Below are 16,765 nucleotides of genomic sequence, written 5' to 3'. Positions count from 1 at the left end.
TGTCAGGTCATTCTGGATCACTTAGTTGACTCCACAGTGGAAAATACTATGCAAATACTGTATCTCTCCCGGAGATTCGGGCATCGTACACCTGATCATCACGTTGTTCTTTGTTAAATTGTTAGTGTTCTAAAAGATTTGTGAGAAGCAAGTCAAAGGTTGTCCCTGCGGTTGGGATTAAAAAGGGATTGTGCAACGTGGCCTGTGCTTGACATTGCAGAGCAGGACGATGCCCTCTCTGAGAAAAGGCAAGGACGTAAACTTGTAATATCCAAAAATGTGTACTACAGCAAAAGCCACAACAGCAGTGGAGCCAAATGCATCTCCACATGTTGGTCAACAGGAAACACGCTGAAAAGTAATACTTTCCCCAGAGTGCGATACAAGAGCAAACTAAACATGGCACAAACTCAGAGCTAAATTAAGCTGTGTTTTTTTCAACCATTGATTATGTTGGAATTTTTACAAATGCATTTGCAGTCGCTGTGGAGAAGGTCCCAAAAAAGCTTCATTTGCCGAGGTGACACTTCACTGCACAAGCACAATGAAACCGATGCCACAAGTCTGCCATCAGGGTCATGTCATGGATGTCTGGAATGGATGTTGGAGGTCAGTGAATAACTGAAACATAAATGTGTTCATCCTCACAGAGAGACTGTTCTGCAGCTTACATTTCCTCTAAGAGTGGATAAAGCAGGGAGAATTACTTCCAATAAGTAATCAATAAGTAAACACTGTTGTGCACTTACTGCACTATTTGAAAACCGCACAAACACAGCATGCGGTGCCTTTAGGTACCTTACACATGCATTCATTTGCCTTAATAAATTCTATATTCAGCCTCCTGTGCATAAGGCAGCCGAAATATTAAAGATATTCACTACTTTACATAAATATGCAGATTGTGAGTATTAAAATTGCATTTGCTTGACTTGGTTTGTATAATCAACACTTATAATGTTATCTTTCTCCATTGAGACATTTCGTATGACGGCTAATACTGGACTTGCAATGCAAATTTGTGAAAATAGTTCTCCAGTGACATTGAGTTTGATAGTTCTGGTGTTTATACACTGTCAATATAATGAGAGAATCATCGCCACTATATCAGGTTGGTTTAAATATGCAGCTTTCTTTTTGCAACGCAAATCCACACTACTTCTGTGGGGGTGTGTACATGTGTGCTGAGTGGGAGAAGGGGCACAGCTGGGGTCTTGGCTTTTTTCTCTGAACGCCGTCTTCAAGCCTTTTTACATATCAATATAAAACCTCCGCTTACCGACTCTAAAGTTATTCGTTCTTCTACGGTATCTCTGCATTAGACTCAAGCACATTTCTTTCTTTTTCCCTTGTGTCCTCTTATCTGCTGAATGTTTATCTCATATGCACAGACTCTGAACCCTTACTCCCTGTGCATTCTTTATGATTAAAGCGCTCAGATCAACCCCAGGTAGGAAGCGTCAGTAAGTGGAAGATTTACTAAGTAACAGCTGACTCCTGCGCCCTCATTTGTACCGGTAAGCGGGCAAAGAGCCTGTGTGCCGGCATCTTCTTTTCTAGACCACCAACTCAGAATCCACGCCAGAATGACATGTGTACTTTGATATTTGACAGGCACATTAAGGAAAATAATAGCCCTGCCAAGTGGCATTTCAAGCTGTGGATCAGTTTCACTGTGGTTAGTAAACATCAGCCTTCATATCAGGCTGTCAAGCTCTGCTAAGGAGATGATGCAGAACGGAGCAAGCAAATTGAAATTGAACTCTGTTGTGTAATTATGGCTACTGGTGTACTACTTTCATCTCATCTGAATACTACAAATACTGCAAAGAAATAAAGGAAGCTGCGGAGTGGGTCTCTGTTGCCCCCTGTAGCAGTGACACTACAGTTGTGACTACTACAAGATGTTTCATAAGAGAAATCCAGCTTTTTACTGGGAGTTTTACAAGAAGATGTTCAGTAAGTGGCAAAGTCGTCATGTACAGTAGAAATAAAAATATAACGACTGCAGATGCTGGGGGATCATATCACTGCAGAACACGAGGACTGATGATTTAAGGCAACGCATTTTTATGCCCCTGTGTCTCACACTGGATGAATGTGAAAGTTCCCTTTAACCCTCCAGATGATGCTGATGCTTCTTTCATGCCGTATGTGTATGGTCACCATGCACCATAAAATTGTCTATTTGATTAAAACTCCAAATAATGGAGCAAAGCTATTCTGTTGGATTTTACACAGGTCTGCACTGCCATCTGGTGGCGTACTGCAGAACTATATATATATATATATATATTTGAAAATTCGTTATATGTGCGGTATTTGGACAATGCCATGAATCAATGTGGATCACTCCAAGAACTACAGTGTTGACAATAACCTTTTCTATCAATGACTTATAAGCTGCAGTGTACTGCCCTGTTTCGGGCTCTGCCTAAGGCGTTTAATTCTGTCACCCAGGAGCTATCTTAAGGCAAACTCAAATTTGACAGGGCTGACTAGTTCCCTAACAACCCAGCAAACACAACCTGTGTATTTCTGCAGAGTGTCAGGCCATGAATTGTTCAGACTTCGACTAACTATTCTACTCTTGCTCGAGGTTGAACCCTGTTTTATTATTCTGATACCAATACTTGGCACACTTCTATGACTTATTATCTCCAGTTTAGTAGCTCGAATATTCTGAGGTGGTGGTGGTCTGCTGTTTTATTAGATTTTTTAGAGCATGTTATTTTCACAGCTTTTCTCTCAGCGTGCTTTCCACACTCTCATCTTTACCAAATTACGGACTTCAAGTGATCAGCTTCACTTTTAATAGTCAACCTGCAGGTTCTCTCACGATTGACAGCACACAGAGATGTGGAAGAAATGAATGCAGTTGAAGTATTGCCAAGACTGCCTACTCAAAAGGAAGGGAGTCCTAGAACAAGTATGAAAAAGTTAAATCCAAGTATAACACCAGAAATCACTTCTTGAAGCCGTTTTAGGGAAGTTATATTAAGGTTGGCAATGGTTTAATTTTAGACCTTTTACAGCTTGTAGGCACAGCAGGACCACTTGCACGGGAGGATTCAGTTAAAAGACTGTTGCCGCTCATTTGGATTAATGGGTGATGCTTTAATAATACACCCTGTAAATCTGTTAAAGCAGTAGCCGTTTGCCTTAGGATATGTCAGTTTTGCATGATTTTAAAGTCTGTTCAATTATTGTCCTTCTGGTATAATCAAGACAAATGTAACCATGGCTCAGAGTACAGAGGAAGCAGACAAATGTTTGGTTTCCAGAAAAGAAAAATCCAAAATACCATAAGTTTCATGTGGCAATAAGGCCACCGGTTTGTTCAATTCCACTCAACATTTTCCTTTTGAGTAGCATGATAGTCTGGCTTTTACTAAGTACTCAGCAGCAGTATAACAACATTTGTCAGCAGCGGCTTGGAATGTCTGTATGAGTATATATACAATGCTTTCTGGTGGTAAAAGCTGAATTTATCTAAAATGGTCTCGTACTTTTCATCTCCGAGACTGAAGCGAGCAGGGTTGCTGTCCATGGTGCTGAACCTCTTTTATTTATTTGCACGGCTGAGCTTCCACAGCTGATCGAGAGAGAAATAAAGGAAGTGTGAGGGACCATCATACCATTTAGTTTTATTAGCAAATGAGTGATGCTGGTAGAATGTGGTCCTCTGATGTCTATTCTCCATGCAACGTCAGACTCAATTATCACCAAGCACCAAGAACTAGACCCCACTTCCTCGTTTGCATGCAAATGAACACACCAAATTGCCAGGCAAAGTGTGTTTCAAGGTCAGAAGCATACCAGTAGGTTGTAGGTCGCGCAGCCTGTGCTTGTGTTTAGGTGTGGCAATACTTTACATTACTACATTAGCCATCCTTGATTTTAGAAAGGGGCAGCACAGTGGCGGAGTGGTTAGCGCTGCCACCTCACAGCTACAAGGTCCACGGTTTAAATCCCAGCTGGCTGCAGCCTTTCTGTGTGGAGTTTGCATGTTGTCCCTGTGCTTGCGTGGGTTTCCTCCGGGTACTCCAGTTTCCAGTCCACAGTCCAATACCATCCACTCAAGGTTATCCGGTGACTCTAAATTGCCTGTATGTGTGAACGTGACCTGTCCACGGTGTACCCCACCCCTCGACTAATGAAAACTGGGATATGCTCAAAAAGTGAGTCCTTGGTGAAGGTTTCATACCCTTGTCCTGCTCTGTGCCTCACAACAAAATGTTATTGGGGAGGTGTATAGAGAATTCTTGGACTTTAAGGCTGGATTTTTGTTCTGACATGAAGTGTGAATTGTGGGATCTTGAATAAAAAAGTGTGTGCCTTTTTACAACTATGTCCAAATAATTCAATTTGTCATAAGTGGACACATGTCAATAAGAATAACACATAACACAATAACACATGGACTAATACAACAAAATACAACGCAAACTAAAAAGTGATTATAGTTTGCGAAATGTCTACTCTTTCACATTACAGGTTGTTCGCTGATGAGTAAAGCTTTTTTTTTTTTTGTGCAAAACTTTTGCTGCCTCAACACTTTCCGAAGAGAATGGTCATAATCAGTAGCTCAGACGATGGTTCACCATTCAGAATCACAATGACCCGAAGTCCAGACAAATCTGGGACAAGTCTCTGACTTGTGGCCAAACCAAAGCCCAGACTTAACTTCTGTGGATAGGCCTGAAGATGGCAGTTCACAGACACGTACCATCCAAGCTGATGGTGATTGAGAGAGTCTGTGCAGAACTAATAGGATAAACTGCTCATTTTTAGTTAACGGCGTTTTTACAAAACTTACAGTTAGATGAGATTTTGAAAAGCTGTACTGTACATGGCCTTTTAATAATCTCAGAATATCTTTTCTACACTACTACAAGCACATTAAATGACTGACCTAGCGGTGCTTGTACTATTATGTTAACTTAATGCAGTACATGCTCACTGAACCCTCGGATTCTTTAGGAAAATGGATTTGGACTGTGTATTAGTTGAAGAGAATTATTTAAATCTTACAGTGTTTAGTGAGAGATGGTGACAGTGAGAAGAAATGTGTTGAAGGTGAAGATAAAGGATAACAAAGAGGTAGAAAGATGTAAGTGGAATCGAAATACAATTGATGAACTATTACATATTGCAGTATGAAGCAGTAATTGTGTGAATTCACTGTGGCTCCTTTTGTGTTGTGTTTGGCACATACAGTAAATGATTCATTGATCATCTACACTTATCGATTTTTACTGAATGTGTAATACAAGAATACAGTGCATTCCAACAATACCCCATAATGACAAACTGAATGTTGTTTGAAATCTTTGCACATTTATTAAAAATAAAAATCAAATAAATCACATGTACACAAGTTTACATGGCCTTTGCCATGACACTTAAAATTGAGCTCTGGTGGATCCTGTTTCCACTGATCATCCTTGAGATGTTTCTACAACTTGATTGGAGTCCACCTGTGGGAAATTCAGCTGATTGGACATGATTTGGCAAAGCACACACCTGTCTCTATAAGGTCCCACAGTTAACAGTGCATGTCAGAGCACAAACCAAACCATGCAGTTGTCTGTAGACGTCCGAGACAGGATTGTATCAAGGCGGAGATCTGGGGAAGGGTACAGAAAGATTTTTGCAGCATTGAAGGTCCCAATGCACGGTGGCCTGAAGCAACCACAAATGGAAGAAGTTGGGAACATCCAGGTCTCTTCCTAGAGCAGGCCGGCCGGCAAAACTGAGCAATCGAGAGAGAAGGCTCTTAGTCAGGGAGGTGAACCTGGCCTTAATGTCTAGCATCATGGCTGGAGAAAACCAGGCACCGGTCACCACTTGACCAATACCATCCCTACAGTAAAGCATGGTAGAGGCAGCATCATGCTGTGGGGATGTTTTGCCGTGGCAGGAACTGGGAGACATTCTTGATGAAAACCTGTTCTAGAGCGCAGTGGACCTCAGACTGGGGCAACGGTTCATCTTTTAACAGGACAACAACTCTAAGCACACAGCCAAGATAACAAAGTATTGGCTACAGGACAACTCTGAATGTCCTTGAGTGGCCCAGCCAGAGCCCATAGTTGAACTGATTGAACGTCTCTGGAGAGATCTGAAAACGACGCTCCCCCTCCAACCTGATGGAGCTTGAAAGGCACTGCAAAGAAGAATAGGAGAAACAGCCCAAAAAGAGGTTTGCCAAGCTTGTAGCATCACACTCAGAAAGACCTGAGGCTGTACTTGATGCTAAAGGTGCTTCAACAAAGTATCGATGAAAGGCAGCAAAGACATGTGATAATTGCTTTCAACCAAACTTCTTTCACAGTGTCATTATGGGGTGTTGTTTGTAGAGCTTTGAGGAAAATAATGAATTTAATCCATTTTGAAATAAGGCTGTAACATAACAAAATGGGGAAAAATATAAGCACAGTATAAACATTATACTATTATTAAAAAAAAACTACGTTACATATGTCTTGTAACACGCACTTGTGTTAAATGTGCTGTTTTGCATCTTGAAGAATTTTGTCTGTAAATGTGCCTATTACCTCATTCCAACAAGCAGGCTTTTAACACTACACTGGCTCTTCTGTTGCTTTATTGTTGGAGTGAGTAGTACGACTGGCGACTTCCTTTTGGAAAAGACTGTAGTGATCAAAATGCATTGTTCCTGGCAAATGCATCACCATTTAATTTACCCATGCGTTGACATTTCCAAAAAATACAAAATTTGCCACTTGAAATTAATTCCCCTAGAGGATGTTATTTAAAAAGAGCTGTCAAGGGGAATTTTTTTTTTTTTTTTATAGTGGCACCATTTGTAAAACCACCAAACTGACACACAGGGAAAACCTCCAAACACATTCTAAATTGAAAGATTACTCAAAACCTGTAACTTTATCAAAACCAGTATATTTGGTTTTATAACCCTACGGTAAAATACCCTCGCTTTGGAGACCCTTACTAAAGACATTGACTTCACTTTAAAAAATTACCTAGTTTCTAAATGGTATTTTAATGACTGTTTTGTACATTTTAAAAACACTTTAAAGTCAACTGTGTTGTTGAAACCTATATGCACACAGACAGGTTATCTATTATAACTGTAAAGACGCACTGTAGGATTTTATTTACAACATGACAGCAGTGATCAGCAGTGGCAAAAGTACATCAACTCAATCCAAGAAACGTGCTATTATTCACCAGTTAGTCGACTACAATTCAAAGTTTCATTTTTAATCTTTTATTGAAAGCGAGGTAGATGCTCTACAAGTACAAACGTAGTAGCACAATAACACAATTTTAAAAACACAGTACCCAATAAAAACGTGTTGGCACTGACGGGAAGAGGCGTAATCAGCAGAGGCAAACCAGGCAAATGTGGGCCCCCCCCCCAAAGAAACTGGAAAAGCCCCCCCAATGGCCATTCATAATGACAACTATTACCTCCGTGATACCTCTCATGGAGGCACTACACAGTGCCACCCCAGCCCCCGCAAAAAACTTTGAAGTAAAACGGGGCCCTTCTATCAGCTGGGGCCCTCTTTTAAAACCCCTCCCCCACTTCTACTGACAGGTACCGTGATGTACAGTATTTGTACTCATTAGTTTAGAATATTCTTAATAAGAAATTAAACGTGGCATAAAATAGAAAATACTCCAGTAAAGTGCCTGAAAAGTGCACTTGAGTGCTCGAGTACACTTGGTTGCCACCTCTGGTTCCTCGCTTACGTTGAGCCGGACTGCGAGGTGAGATACAACTTTAAGAGACGCTTTGCTCCGGGACAACCATCATTTTCTACCGTCTCCAGAAAACAAGGCGCGTTTCCAGCAGGAATCCGAATTAAACCCTTCGTCAATGTAAAACATAGTCACGCAACAAGAAAGGAAGACTTTGTCCGGAGAATACGCCCGTGTCACGCTGAGCGGGTCCATGCTCGGCTGGACAGGCTTTAAGGAAGCTTTTGGGTCCGCCCGGCAGTCGGAGCGGAGGGGGACTCGACAGGCAGAGCTGCAGGCGGTGTGCGAGCGCTGCTGACGGACACCGAAATATCGCCACGACGGCTTCAATCGGCGCGATGAACCCACTCTCACCGTAGCTGTCGTTTTGTGAAACACATTCGGGTGAGTAAACCGTACGCAGTGGCTGGTTTTTTTGTGGCTCCGTTGTGTGCATTTTTCCGCGGTTAGGACGGCGAGCTGTGGCTCAATACAAAGGCTTTCTGTGCTGGAGAAAATGCCGGGGCTGCAGCAGCCGGGAGGCCCGCCTGTGTCTTTTAAGTCACCGCGGTTATCCCTCCAGTGTCTCGCAGTATCTCGTCCATTTCTCCACAATTTGCCCTACAGTTTAATGTAGAGCCCTTAAGCGACATCTCACTCACGTTTAGCGGCGTTACTGACCGAGTACGGCGCGTTCTGACAACCGTGGCCGGTACCAAGAAACATGGTTGCTCTGCGGAGTCTCGTAACGCTGCACGCCGCGCATCAGTGCGGTCTGCGCCGCTAGAGGGTTACGGGGACAGCCGGGGTTGCTCTGTTGCAACCAGCAAAACGTCCAAGAGGGGAAACACACGCAACAACTCAAATTTTCTTTGGTTATGTAATGCGGGAGACCTGAGCCAGTCCTGTTGGCATATTTCAGGAAAGTTTTGGTACAAATGATGTGACGGGCAGGAAAGTTGGCGTAACGTTACGACTACGTTATACTACGTCTTCGCTTCGTGTGTGTGTTTTTCGGGCGTTTATTCGCCGAGGCGTCGTCCTTGATTTGCAACGCTTCTCTGCACTTTTTCTACCCGATTCGGCGTGTTTTAATAAAAAAGTTGGAAACAGTTACGAGTTGAAGGTATTGTCCCTGTGCCAGGCGGTAGTCGGGTTGCCCATTCCCCCTGCAGGTTGCACACTGAGCTAGGAGGAAGAGGAGGAGGAGGAGGAGGTGGGGGGCTTTACATTTGAAGCGCGGATTGTTGCACACTCAACCCCACCACAAAATCAAGCCCCACACACTCTCATCCACGAGAAACTTGAGCCCTTAATGCAAATATTAATACCCATCCTCTCTAAGAAATGTGGCTTGGCTCGGTGTAGCATACAGCTCAGGTGCTACACCTACACCGTGTGTGTGAGCTACATGTTGGACCAGCCCAAAATCTAAATGATTTAAATGTGTGTCACAAAGTTTAAGTACTGTAACTTACAGTGGAGCAATAAAAAAAAAGCTCTATTGCAAGTAGGAAGTCCTGCATTCAAACCCTACTTAAGTAGTAGTAGTACTAGGATTATCTTGGTAATCCTAAGTAAACTTAGGATAATATACAGTATAAAGTCTTATCATCAAAAAGGTAACAAAAGTAAATGTAGTGATGCTGTAGTAGTGAAGTATAAAGTAAAATGTACATAATGTACATATTAGCGTCATTTTACACTGTGTAAGATGATCATATTTCAGGGTGGAATTTTAAAATACAATGTTTTTAATGCTCCAATCATTGCTTGATGGTAACCCCAAAGACTGAGCTACTAACTGGGCAAACTTAATGTCCTTTCCACAAGGAACATAAAGGATACAGGTTCCCTCTATGACAAGTACTTTGTAGTAATTTGAATAATGATGGATTTGTAATGTAATAGCTAAGAATATTACACAAAAAGGCACCTTTTTATTTATTTATCGTTTTTGATGATATCATTATTTATATATTTTTAATCTTAAGGGGAGTGAAGTGTCAAAGTCAATTTATAATACTTGCAATTTTGTCTACCTACTGCAGAGCGAAGTAGTTTCCATTTAATTAGCTTGAAGCAACTATATAGCAGGATCCCACGGCCTTTTTTTGACCTGGGGTCCGCTAGCAGATTTGTCTCGCCATGGACAGCCCTGCTTCTTCTGGCATCCTCCAGAGGTTTGGCATTGCCTTTAAGACTCAAGGATATTTACCATTTGACAGCTGTAACAAAGAGCGTTATCCATACCATCCCGAACAGGGTGCAGGACGGCTGTGCCCTGTTTAGTTTTGGTGTACAATAGAAATCACTTTTTCTATATATGATTTCTGGTGAATAGGATTATAGAATGGTTTAAAATCTAAACGTTTTGTTGAAACTGTTGATTAGACTACATGGTCGCTTTAACGGATTTACATTGTAGGTTTTTTGCATTGGTTTGCATTTTACCACAGCAAACTACTAGGTGTGTTGGCAAATATGTAAAATTCACACAGATTAAACTATATAATATTTAATTATATTACATTATCAATCTTGGTTCCAAGGACCACTGCTCTGCTTGTTTTTCTATCCTTGTACCACTCACCTCTGATTACCTGGGTACAATATGTGCACTCAATCAGAGGCTGGAAGATACCAATTCACTTTATCCTCCCCCTCTCCATCCCCATTTATGGTATCTTCCAGCTTCTGATTGATTAAACATACTTGATGCGTGCCATTAACAATGGATAAGGTAAAAGGGATAGTTGGAAAACAAGCAAAACAGGGGTCTCTGGAGAATAGGATTCAGAACCTGGTATGTATCGCACCCAAATAATCTGATGAACAATTTACATAGTTTCTGCACAAAGGGTTTTGAATTTTCAGTGTAGCTTGACTTTCCTTTCACTGCTTCTCTGTTCCTGTTTTTTTTCTTAGATTTAACCATGTGATTGTGTTCGGAGGCAGGTGTACTCCACTGATCAAGGCCCTCATCCTACTCCATTAGAATGTACTTGATGAATGTACCTCCTGTTGCAGCGACGCAAATAGAATGGAGAACATGTGGCCCACCTGGAGGCTATAGCCTTCAATGCTTCAATGACTCGGACACTGAGCTGTCCACTGCAGGCACACCTATCTCAGATAAGGTCCAGATGATCATAGAGAGTCTAAGGAGCACCCAGTCCTCACTCGAGATGAGCGACGAGATCGAGGGAAATGTTCTATTAAGACAAGATGGTCCTCCCCAAGTCTGCAAGGCTGCAATGGGTTCTTACATGGGAGCCAAGTCCAAAACAAAAAGTCCCACTCAAATGGAGCAGGTAAACATTATTCCCCCGGTCAACCATGGGAGCAGTGATTCAGACAGCGATGATTCTGTTGACAGAGGAATTGAGGAGGCAATACGGGAATACCTGAAAGAAAAAGATGATCACAAACGCAAGGCTGAACCCTGTTCCCCTATTCTCCAATCGTCTAAAATTCCCAGAAAAACGCCACCTGTTCCTGAGGTTTCTAAACAGAACTCTGACAGTAATGCATTTCTGATTTCAAGCAACCAGTTTCCAAAAAGTATCAAAGTCGAGACCCTCACAGCACCTGTTGTACCTATTAAAAAGGACACCAAAAACAAGTGTTTCCTTAATGACAAAATGGTTAAGAAATATGATCCTAATAAAGGTACAATGACTAAAAATGTGCCCAAAGAGCAGAATAAGAGTCCATCTAAAGCAATTGGTCTTTTCAACAAGGTGAAGTGCTCAGTTCCAATTAAAATAGAGCAAGACTCAAATGACTCCAGTAGTGATGATGGCATTGAGGAGGCTATTCAAAGATACCAGTTAGAGAAAAAGGAGCAGCAGAACAGAACGGACGTTTTCAATCCGCATGCATTCAAAGAAGAGTCAGACTCCACTAGCGATGATGGAATTGAAGAAGCTATTCGCTGCTACCAGCTCGAGCAGCTCAAGGAGAAAAGTGCCCTGAAACCATCCTTACAAAAACAAAAACCTTTCAGCAAGTCATTAATACACGTGGTTGGAACTACAAGCACAGAAAGCGCAAAGAAACTGAGAGAGAAAAAGTCCAGAACAGAGAAAGAAGTTAAATCGGTTCCTCCATCGGTTTTCGTACCCAAGAATACATTTGCAGTAGGTGAGAAAGGTAATGGAAATGGACTTCTTTCGTTTAAGGTAGACGGTTTAAAAAAGCCGTTTACTCCTGCCCCACCAAAGATCAATACAACTGCAGAGCTCATGTGTGCGGAGGCGATCCTAGACATTTCGAAAACTGTTATGTCTGGGGCCTTCCATCCTAATGTTGGCCTCAGCAGTTGTGTACCCACTGAATCTTCCTTGCAGTCTTCGCTTCTGCACAACTGCCCAGGTGGAGAAAGCGATGACAGTTCCATTGATAGCGAGGACGGAATTGAGCAGGAAATCAGAAAATTTCTTGAGCAGAAGGCCCAAATGCACAAACAGCCACCCACGTCTACCGTGGCTCAAGAATGTCAAAGTATAAATGAACGAGAGAAAGTGAAAGCGAAACAAGTTGCAACTCAAAACAAACCTCCAAGATTGTCACTGACGCAAAGAAGAAAACACAAAGAGGAAAACGGTTGCATTTCTAAAGTGTCAACAATAGATAGCAGGATTAAAGACACGCCCCCTAAGGCTTTACCTGAGCACAGAAAAGATTCCAGGCTATCTGTACTTTCCCAGAGAAGCCCAACACACCTAGTAGCTGGTTCACACAAGACAGAGCAAGGCGGAGACAAAAGCAGCTCGCTTGACAGTGATGAGGACCTAGACACCGCTATAAAAGACCTGCTCAAAACAAAAAGAAAGTCAAAGAAAAAGACAAGAGACCTAAAGCGGAAATCAAGGAAGTGCCTCAAAGAGGATGAACCGCTGCTTAGAAATGCTTTACAGACCAAAAAGTTAAAATGTGATCCAATTTCTAAACGCAGTGCTTTGAAAAAAATAGACAAGAGGAAGGATGACATGAAAGACAAATCTGGGTCGAATAAAAAAAATATTTCCCAACATAAACCAACTGATGAAAATGAAATGCATCATGCATCATGCACGGAGGTGAAAACAGAGGCAGTGAAAGAACCCTTGTTGCTGCACAATACTCAGTATGCTGTTCCGATAAAGGACGATAGCAGTTCAGTAGACAGTGATGACAGCATTGAGCAAGAGATCAGAAGGTTTCTTGCTGAAAAGGCCAAAGTTTGCACTGCAGAGAAGAGTAAAGATGAAGATGCATGCAGGAATGGCACTGTTAAGGTTTGTTTCCCACTACAAGATAAAGACACTGAGCAGGAAAATCAGCTGGCTGAAATTCCAAGAAAACCTAGTCCATCTCAAGAACGGCAGCTGCATACAATGCCACAGAGTTTGCTGCCGGACATCTCTGCCATTGGTGCGCAGTCACATCTGTCCCTGGTCCAGTCCTGCAGCCACAGTGTTTTGGAGCCAGCAGACGGGGCAGGGGCTGCTAGAACAGAGCAGAGGAGGCCTAACACCGGGAGAGGTCATGGCCAGGATGTCGACCCACGGATGGAAAGAGTTCGACCAAATATAAGCCCCAATGTTGCTTATTCTCTCTCAGAGTCGATCAAGGGGAGCCAGAGCCTGGGGCTTCCCACTACTGAGACAAGGACTCCCAGTCGAACTCCATTCCACATCACCTCTTCTAAATTAAGTGAAACTACATCAGCAAATACACCATATCAAAGCAGGAGCATCAACCTCAAACCACAAACTCCAGTCGCTGCCTGGTCATCTGCAAGAACCAGCGGATCACCTTTCCCCTGCACTAAAGAGACTTTTGTAAATACACCATTCAGATCCTCTGTTTTGAATTTTTCTATTGCCGGGCAGCACGCAAGGAGGTCCTTTGCACAGAGGCTGCTGCCTGGCCACAGTTCACAGTGCCCTGTAGAAGGAGAGGCAGAGAGTATGGTGCATATGTCTAAAGACAAAAGTGTGTTTGTTGAATTGGAGTCTAATAGGACCAACCATGTCCAAGTTCGAAGCAGGGAAAGGAGCGAGGTAAAGGAAAGAGTGGACTTGCTAAGTGAGAAAAAAAGAGAAGGAGAGAGCATGAAGATAGGTGATAAAGAAGTTCATCTAATAAAAACAGAAGAAGAATTTGTAGATGAGACAGATTGTGAGTCAGGCAACAGAAGAGACCCAGAGATGAAGCAGGGATTTTCTTCATTGTAAGTATTTCCTTTGGTTGTATGTCCCATAGAATCATAATCCAATTTTCCTCGTTCAATTTTTGATTGTGCCCTGCTAATAAATGTTGGTTATAACCAAGCTCATTCATATAAAGGCTCTAAGAGAATGTTAAATACAATAAAACAGGCATTTAAAAAAAAATGTTTGTACATTTCTACAACTATGTAAGGCAATGGCATCATCATCATAACGTAATGTGCTCCGAGGTTAGTTCATAGCAATGAATCTTTCGAAAAGCAATACGGTGATGTTTTGTACAAGAGGGAAGCTGCATGAGTAAAAATCCAATTGCAGAGTATTTTCTCCTAGAAAATGATGTCATCCTAAATGAGTTTGGCAATTAGTGTGAAAAGAAGTGACGGGGAAAAACGATCTCTTATATGACAAAACAAGGATTAGTTACAAATGATTGAATTGTGTTATCTTTTTAATATATTAGTAGGACACGAAAAACTAGCAAAGTTAATCAGCAAAAGTAATTCATAAAGCCACACCATTTACGTGACAGAGCTTTATGTGCAAAAGTTAAAAGCTCCCAGTATTGTTGATATGCTATGATTTCAGCAGTCTTTTATTAGGGAGGGCGTCAATAAAAGCAAGAAGAAAAAATGTGTACTGCACAATTAGACCCATTCATGTTCAGGTATCCAGTACATTAGATGGACACGTTTAAAACTTACTGGAAGAGTTAGAGAACCTAGGAAAGAGTCTTACACATGCAAAGCAGGATTAGATCTGCATTTATTGATCAGTTGAAAATGTAATATTATGCTATGTTGTTGCGTTTAATTATTTGTTGTTGTTTTTTTTTTTCATGCTCAAATGCCAACCATCTACTGATTTCAGCTTTTCAAATGTGGGGATGTGCTGCTTTTTGTTGGTATATGCGAGACACATGTCATTTAAAATTCCTTACATTCATTTGGATTTTGGCTTTGAGTTTGGCCATACAACAGAATACAGACACGTTTTTTTTTGTTTTAGAAACGGTATAGACATTACTTCAAAAGCACTTATCTCGTGTAGAAGGGTTCAAAATGATTAGTCAATAATATACAATTTATTACAGAATTTGTAAAGAATGGCATTTAACATGTGTTGTATTTTTTTTAAATATATAATAAAAGATAGGAGGAGCTAGATTTGATGTTACCCCCACAGTCAGAAAAGCCTTTCTAACTTTTGCATATAAAGCCAATGTACACAACAGATTGTTCCGTTGATCCCTATTTTGGATCAACCACAGAGGATCTATTACATCTTCCTAGCAACATTTTAAGAGACAGTGTCCTTTTTTCATTGTTTGGCTTAAATTCATACATGGGGAATTGAAAGCTTACTTGTTTATGAAAACCACTATAGCAGTCTTGGACTTATTACCTCTACAACTCAAGAGTTGTTCCAGATTCCACAATGCCTACATAATTACCTGTCTGTCTTGCTAAACGTGATATTTAGTGTGTTCATTTGTTGGTCAAGTTTTCTTGAATTTCCTATGTGGGGTGGGGGGGGAAAGGCTATTTATTTTTGTTTATCAAAAAAAAAAAAAGTTACTGAACATGCTGTGCATTGCCAGGTTTTGTAAATATTTTGTAAGAAGTGTTCTTTTCATTTACTCTTTCAGATAAAAAACAAAAAAAAATTTCTGCTGTGTCTTTTAAGTGCATCTGTGTAATAAAGTGTGGAATTGGATCAACAATGGGTGTCTTTCATCAGTACTGCTTTCCTCATTATAGCACTTGGAATGGTTAGTGTGACAATGTAGACTTTACAGATGATGTGCACTGACTTGAAAATGGACATTAGGATGAATGTTTAGAACACTACTTTAATTACTGGGAATTGGACTCATACATGTCCTGCTCTACCTTGTCCAGGTCTTTGTCCAGTGCCATTGACCCTGGCATCACTTTCAGACCTTGCATAGCTCTTACCACAGAGGACAGAAGCAGTATGTTCAACAGGAGGTACCTGGCTGAAAAATACAAGAAGGTATAATTAAGTAGAAACATTACAGTTTATAGCTACTGTATTCACCATAACTGTTTTCCAGTGGCATGTTAACCAAAGCGTTTTGCCCCATCACTTGCAGGGGAAACCGAGAATAATTTGTACATTGACGGTTAACAGTTGTTCAGTGTTTAAAAACAAAAGTATTATGTGATGCTTGCAGGGAAAAGCTCATCTGAGTAGTGTTCCTGTCCCAAACCACACAGAGCAACATGTTAAAAGAAAGCTACAGTTTGTCCCATCCAGCAGGTATGTGTTTCAACCTGAATGGTTTCACTTTAGTTATTGAATACAGTGAAAGATATTTATCTGAAATAAGAAAATGTGTCTTTTTACAGAAGAAATGAAGCACCAAGCCAGCTGTACATAATACAATAAACATCAATTCTGTATTTGAGAGACATGGTGATGTTTGATATTACACTATGTGAGTTGTGTAATAATTGATTTTCACTTTATTGAGAATTCAGATTGTTAGATTTGCAGGAATTGTTTTTCTCATTATTGAGTGGATTTTGTTAAAAAAGGGTTTATACCTTATCCTAAAGTTATAATTCAACGTTTTATATTAGGTACAAGAACCTAAATCGCTCGCTATGGGCAAAAAAGTCAAATGTGAACACTATATTGCAGGAATATGTTTTTTTTCTAAACTTTCCATATTAATTTTTGATGTTTCTCCTGAATAACTAAGGTTTTCGGGTTTCAGGTTATAGTAATTATAATAATAATTTTCTTTGTTTTGGATTGGGTTATCCTGGACAGAAAGTCAGATTTTCTAT

At 40.9% G+C, this 16,765-nt stretch overlaps 1 protein-coding gene across 1 annotated transcript; it reads left to right on the top strand.

The window, feature by feature from the left end:
- Positions 1 to 7,472: 7,472 nt before the first annotated feature.
- ppp1r26 (protein phosphatase 1, regulatory subunit 26) lies at positions 7,473 to 16,466 on the top strand. The gene is made up of 5 exons (XM_067484539.1): positions 7,473 to 8,136; positions 10,660 to 13,951; positions 15,851 to 15,965; positions 16,147 to 16,232; positions 16,322 to 16,466. Exons 2-5 carry the CDS (start codon positions 10,731 to 10,733, stop codon positions 16,359 to 16,361), a joined length of 3,462 nt encoding a protein of 1,153 aa, XP_067340640.1. The 5' UTR covers positions 7,473 to 8,136; positions 10,660 to 10,730; the 3' UTR covers positions 16,362 to 16,466.
- Positions 16,467 to 16,765: the final 299 nt, after the last annotated feature.

This window comes from Channa argus, chromosome 18, assembly GCF_033026475.1.
Source record: "Channa argus isolate prfri chromosome 18, Channa argus male v1.0, whole genome shotgun sequence".
Lineage (NCBI taxonomy): Eukaryota > Metazoa > Chordata > Actinopteri > Anabantiformes > Channidae > Channa > Channa argus.
The sequence above is the reverse complement of the archived record's forward strand: the minus strand, read 5'-3'. Positions and strand labels throughout refer to the sequence as shown.